The 6,000-nt window shown below is 33.8% G+C and overlaps 1 protein-coding gene across 2 annotated transcripts in view; it reads right to left on the bottom strand.

The window, feature by feature from the left end:
• KCNH7 (potassium channel, voltage gated eag related subfamily H, member 7) overlaps positions 1-6,000 on the bottom strand; it is a 458,375-nt gene that overhangs the window by 64,823 nt on the left and 387,552 nt on the right. For both annotated transcript variants that reach the window (XM_011991002.1, XM_011991003.1), the window contains one exon: positions 494-893. In XM_011991002.1, coding sequence (XP_011846392.1) covers positions 494-893 — 400 coding nt within the window. The remainder of the gene's footprint in view (positions 1-493; positions 894-6,000) is intronic.

Raw genomic sequence — 6,000 nt, 5'->3', positions numbered from 1 at the left:
ATAGGTCATTATATGTATAATATATATTATATATACACATACACATGTATATGAAAGATTAGTTTACAGAATAATTGTTGTGATGATATATATGGTTAACATTTTTTATATCTATCTATCTATCTACCTATCACGTAGTGTAAATGAGAATTTCCCATTCTAATCTAGCCTCAGCTTGAAATAGAAAATAACCATTGGTAATAAATTACAGATACTCTTTTCATAGCAGTAACACTGGACTGCAAGTTTCAATTCCTGAAACCATGTTGCTCCAATTTTATGCCCATAGTTCCCTAAGGTTCAGAAAGACCTTTTTGGTGTCTCCACTTCACAGAGAGAATCAGATTTGATGGAATACAGTCCCCATATATGTAATCCCATTATCTCCTCAATTTTCTGTAATTTTTTCTTTGCCTGACTCTAAATACTTTAGAAATATTAATTTCAAGGTATTATTCTATCCTAATAGACAACAGAAGAGAAAGCTACTTACAGCCAATCAACATGACACAAATTGAAAAGATTTTCTCCGAATTCGTGTTAGGAGACACATTCCCGAATCCTACACTGGTTAAACTGCTGAAGGTAAAATAAAGTGCTGTGACGTATTTGTCTTTAATGGATGGTCCAGAACTTGAGTCACTGTCATTGTAACGTTTCCCAATTTGTTGTCCTAAGGAATCCAACCATCCGATTTTGTCAGTCAGATAAGGCCTTTCTACATTCCCAATCGCATACCAAATGCAAGCCAGCCAGTGAGCAATCAGGGCAAAGATGCACATTAAGAGCATTAGAACAGCAGCGCCGTATTCTGAATATCGATCCAGTTTCCTGGCCACGCGCACAAGACGGAGGAGCCGGGCAGTCTTCAGAAGACCAATTAATGTTGTTGTCTGTAGAAATAAATGTACACAGTCAGAAACAGTTGGTAAACAATTCAAAGTACATTCATGTGAAGCAAAGTGGACAAGAACAGGTTAAGACAGTATGGTAGCATTAAGCATGACTGTCTATTTAAACTCAGTATTAAACTTAGTTCTTTTTTTTTTTTTAAATATGATACCTGCTTTGGAAAATACTTTGAAAGTGCATGACACAGTAATTCAGTATTGTGGCATGCAAGACCCACGCGGCAGAGAATCTGTCTTGTTTTATGTTCTAAGTGCCTTGCATAAGTCCTCAGTGACTCATTTATTCACCAACATAAATTCTAGTGTGTTACTGTGTGCCTACTAAGGCCACACACTGGGATTATAGTGTCAAACAAACAGACATGGTTACTTTCCTAATAGAGACAGTTATTTAATAGAAAACGCGTCTAATCTAATGAAGAGAAAACAAGGTCGTACTCTACTGAGGAGAGAGAGATTTTTAAAAAATAATTAATTAATTTCAGAGAGAGAAAAGTGACATGATGACAGTAAGCACAGAAATATGATAGAGGGTATTTGGAGGTGTAGATTGGGGTAGAAATGGCTTTAAAAATGAAGACCAAGAAGGGCCTTGCTGAGGAGCTGACATTTGAGTTGTAAAAGATCTGGATAATGAGAAGGAGCCAGCCAGTCAAGCCCCTTCTTCCCATAACTGTGGGAACACTTATTGGATGATTGCATGCATGAATTAGGCACTACATTTAAATGCATGTTTTTATTCCTAAACGTGCTAAATTGAGAAATTATTTCTTGATGTCCCAGTGATATTATAATTGCATTTTGCTTTTGGCTATGACATGTGCAACTAATTGGGTGATTATTACTGACCAGGTATCTAATGATAGGATACTTCGATATAATAACAGGATACTTAACTGGTTGTTTGGACTTCAAATCTGATAAGTACAAATTACAAGCTCATTTCTTAGGTTTCCTAAATAACATCAACTATAAGTACTGTATAATTCACAGGGCATGTAATTATTCCATAGTTACATGGTGTTTACCAATCAATTATTGAGTCATTTTGTCTGTTCATTGTTGCTGCTTATTTCTCAAAGCACATCCAACTATGTTAAGAGCACTTATATCTTAATGGAAGAAATAGCACATGGAATAACTACCACACCCTATGTATTAATATTGATGATAACAAAGGAGCACTAAATATTAAAAAAACTTTTTCATTAAAATGTTCTGGCTGGGTGTGGTGGCTTGTGCCTATAATCCCAGTACTTTGGCAGGCTAAAGCAGTAGGATTGCTTGAGCCCAGGTGTTTGAGACCAGCCTGGGCAATATAGTGAGACTCGGCCTCTACAAAAAATTAAAATAAAATAAAATAAAATAAATTAGCTGGGTATGGTGGCGGGTGCCTGTAGTCCCAGCTACTCTGGAGGCTGAGGTGGAGGATCACTTGAGCCCAGGAATTTGAGTTTGCAGTGAGCTATTATTGTGCCATTGCACTCTAGCCTGGGCAACAGAGCAAGACCCTGTCTTTAAAAAAAATGTTCTAATAAGTGTCTACAGTTTCTTGTGATCACAAGGGAAAGGGGATCACTTAGTCTCTCCTGAATTATTCTCTGTTAGTATTGGAACTCTTTAAAGGTGAGAGGAGCTTGTGTAGTTGACATGTATTTATCATAACTGGACTCTGGTCTCTGCTCATTTGGGGATGTTTAGAGAGGTGAGTCTTCTCTGTCTCCAATACTGAGTTGTTTTTCAGAGAGGAATGAAGATGCTTGCTTTTTTTCTTCTTTATAGTTTCAAAAGTATGTTTCTTCCCTATGAATGAATATAGGCTTTAAATTATTATTGGCTGGATCCCTGAGAGAAAAGCACACTTTCTCATATATGTATTATTAATATTTAGCTTAGCAGTTATGTGCTAGGACTTTGGAACAGACAAACTTATCTTTGAATTCTGCCTCCATACCAGTGTGTCCACTTGGACAAGTTATTCATTTAATCTTACGCTTCAGTTTCTTCATCTGTGAATATAAATAATAAGGCCAACCTTACAAAGTTATAGATAACACCCAATAAACAGGAACTCTGTGTTTCTATTTAAATATCCTTTACATTTTTCTTTCCATATGTAAGCAGGAACTCTATGTTGTGAAATGGGTTCAAAGAGCTTCCACCCTTTTTAAATGCAATACTTAGATATCTGGAATCACAAGTGGGGGCCTCTCCATACTGGCTCTGCAGCTCCCCCCGGGAAATGGCAGGGGCATTGAAAGACGGACTTCATGTAGGCAAACTGACTGCTCAGACTCTGGTAGGAGTCACCCTGGTTCAACATTTTGCCATTTCTACACAACTCAGCTTCCTATGTTTATTTTTCCTCTTAATTCTACGTTCTGTTTACTTATCCTGAGAAATCAGAAATATTTGAGAATTATTGTTAACATTTTCTTGTTTTTGGAGCAAAATTTCTCTCTGACCCTCAAAGTAAATGAAGTATAATAAAAATTCTCCAAATGTTGGTTAAATGAAGTGAAAAACTTTAAAATAAATGAGCTGTTTTGATAACATATTGTGATAATAAGTACTAATAACTCTGCCGGTTGAAAAGATGGTAGAGTAAAAATGATGTTATGATAAGAAAAGCAATGAAATCTGCTGTGCATGCAAGCTGCCTTTTTGCCTTCTTTCCAAAGAAATCTCTGATGATTCTTCTAGCATTCTATCAAAATGAAGTTGAAATCTATATGACAATAAGTTCTCTAAGCAGATAAAACAATATAATGTACATGATAACATATAAGTGACATCATTTCTGGAGAAAGAAAGTTTAAGATAAATGGGACATGTTGAAATCTCAACATGTATGACAGTATTCATGCTAAATAATTGCAGAAGTAATGACAGAGACACAAAGGAGGGGGAAGGGGGAGAAATTACTAAGTAGTAATTATCTCTCTCAGTTGCATTGTAAGAACGAGTGAATATTGACTTCAAGAGTCAAAGCTATTCTCTTGTAATTTTGTAACATGTACCAGAATAACTACATATGCTGGCTTGACAATGTAACAGATGCCTTGCCTTACTTCTATTGTTATCAAATTGTGGCTAACACACCTGGGCATTCGTTGTCCGTAGCTGGGCATAGCTACAGTTGTGTATAACACATCTTGTAGATGATGTTTAGTATTGTAATAACTCTTTCCTGCTTATTATTTTAATATTGCTTTAAAAACTTAAGATGTCTTGCCCCAGATTGCAGAATAGAAAGAAGTGATTGCACTAAAATCTAAGAGAGAGTAGACTTAATAATTATCAATCTTCTGCCAATTTGTTCTAAACCCTTAGCCTCATTGTTTAGTTTAATGGGCCATCTTTATGTTACCTGCAAGTGAGAAACAGGACCAACAACTACCTTATTATATTTTGCTAAGATCAGAATCTGAGTATAATTGTTTTCAGATTGCATAATTATCTCCCAGCACATCTAATTTCATGTAATACCCAGACATGAAAATCTCAATTTTTTTATTTTTGAAAATATAATAAATGCAACTATCCATAAATCTATTCACAACAATTGTAGAAACTAGAGATAAAAAACTGTCTCTTAGATGGTATTTCTTGAACTTTTCACTGGTATTAGAAAAATGTCTGTTTGTTAGTCTTGAAAGCAACTAAAAAGAGCATAAAAACTCAGTAGATGGCAAAATGTGGTTATTGTTATAAAATACAAACACATAATGAAAATAAGATATAAAAAGAGGTGAGTCATTTTGCAGTACTTTGAAGCAAGGCACTTTGTTTTCTAGTCCTGTCACTAAGTATAGCAAAGGGGATATAATGGACTCTTAACAAGTCAAGTTTTCACCCACCAGCACCCATGCTATCTCAGAGCTCAACTCATTTATTGTGATTGAATAATTTTCCAACTCTTTTTTCCAAAATGTCACAGTAAAGTAGGTCTATGTAAGATTTTTATTTTTAATGTATCTTGCCAATATTATTATTTTTAATCTAAAGTAACTCTTTTTCCAAAAATTCAATTATTCATTTTTCTGGGTGGCTGATTAATATCATTCAATTTCAAAACTTTAAAAACATATCCACATCCACTGTTTACTGAAGCCCTAGATAACTTCTTATATTGAGGTAGAAGTTAGTTTCCTTTATTATGTATATTAATTTTTAAACTAAACATTATTTAAATACATATATATATATTCTAAACAATTGACGTTTTGTATGTATGTTAGATACTAGGTCCAGACTCAAGAAGACTGTGTGTTTTCTTTTTTTGGTAGATATTTTACAATAAATCAGACAAAATTCTCTCTTCATGCCAGTGGAATTCTTTCTGAAGGCTTGAAATTAGAATAAGTAACTTCTTGTCTCAAGAATGAATTGTCTACAGTTAAACAAAGAGAGACTCACTAACAAGAAAAAAATCTTTTGTTGAGAAATATTTAAAAATTTTTGAAAAATAATTGTACCTTAGTTTTTAGTAAACATTTTTAAGAATCTTATATTTAAAATATATTATTTCAGAGATTTACTCTCTAAAACCTTTGCCTCTAAATAAGTGATACAATTATTCTTCCATAAATGAAAATATATAAGTAGGTGATCTTTGGTTTCATATGCAGGTTTGATAGAATGAATGATCACTGAAGTTTTCTACTTAATCCATCATTTGTCCTTTTTGTCAATAAATATTTGGCTGCAAGTGGTGAAATGTTAACACCAGACAAGTAATAAATGTCATTACTCCACACTCATATTTTGCTTTAGATTTCATTTCAGCTAATTCCCTCTAAGTTCTGGTGTTTACATACAGCATTCAATTATTATTTGTTCAATAAATCTCAAGAATATTGGAAACTAGTTTCTAGCCCTTTGTTCAGCTTAACTACATCATTGCAATATTTCTAAGAACGCATTCACTAATACAATCAAAGAGATATATTCTGAATGTGTCTAAAACATTGGAGAATTACCTAGATTGTCATTTATTTATATCAAACCTCACAAATACTTCTAAAATATGGCTTTTAAAGAGGACATTTTTACAGCTTTACTGGGAAACTCATTTCAATATTTAATA

The sequence above is a fragment of the Mandrillus leucophaeus genome, unplaced genomic scaffold (genome assembly GCF_000951045.1).
Source record: "Mandrillus leucophaeus isolate KB7577 unplaced genomic scaffold, Mleu.le_1.0 Scaffold389, whole genome shotgun sequence".
NCBI classification, from domain to species: Eukaryota; Metazoa; Chordata; class Mammalia; order Primates; family Cercopithecidae; genus Mandrillus; species Mandrillus leucophaeus.
The sequence above is the reverse complement of the archived record's forward strand: the minus strand, read 5'-3'. Positions and strand labels throughout refer to the sequence as shown.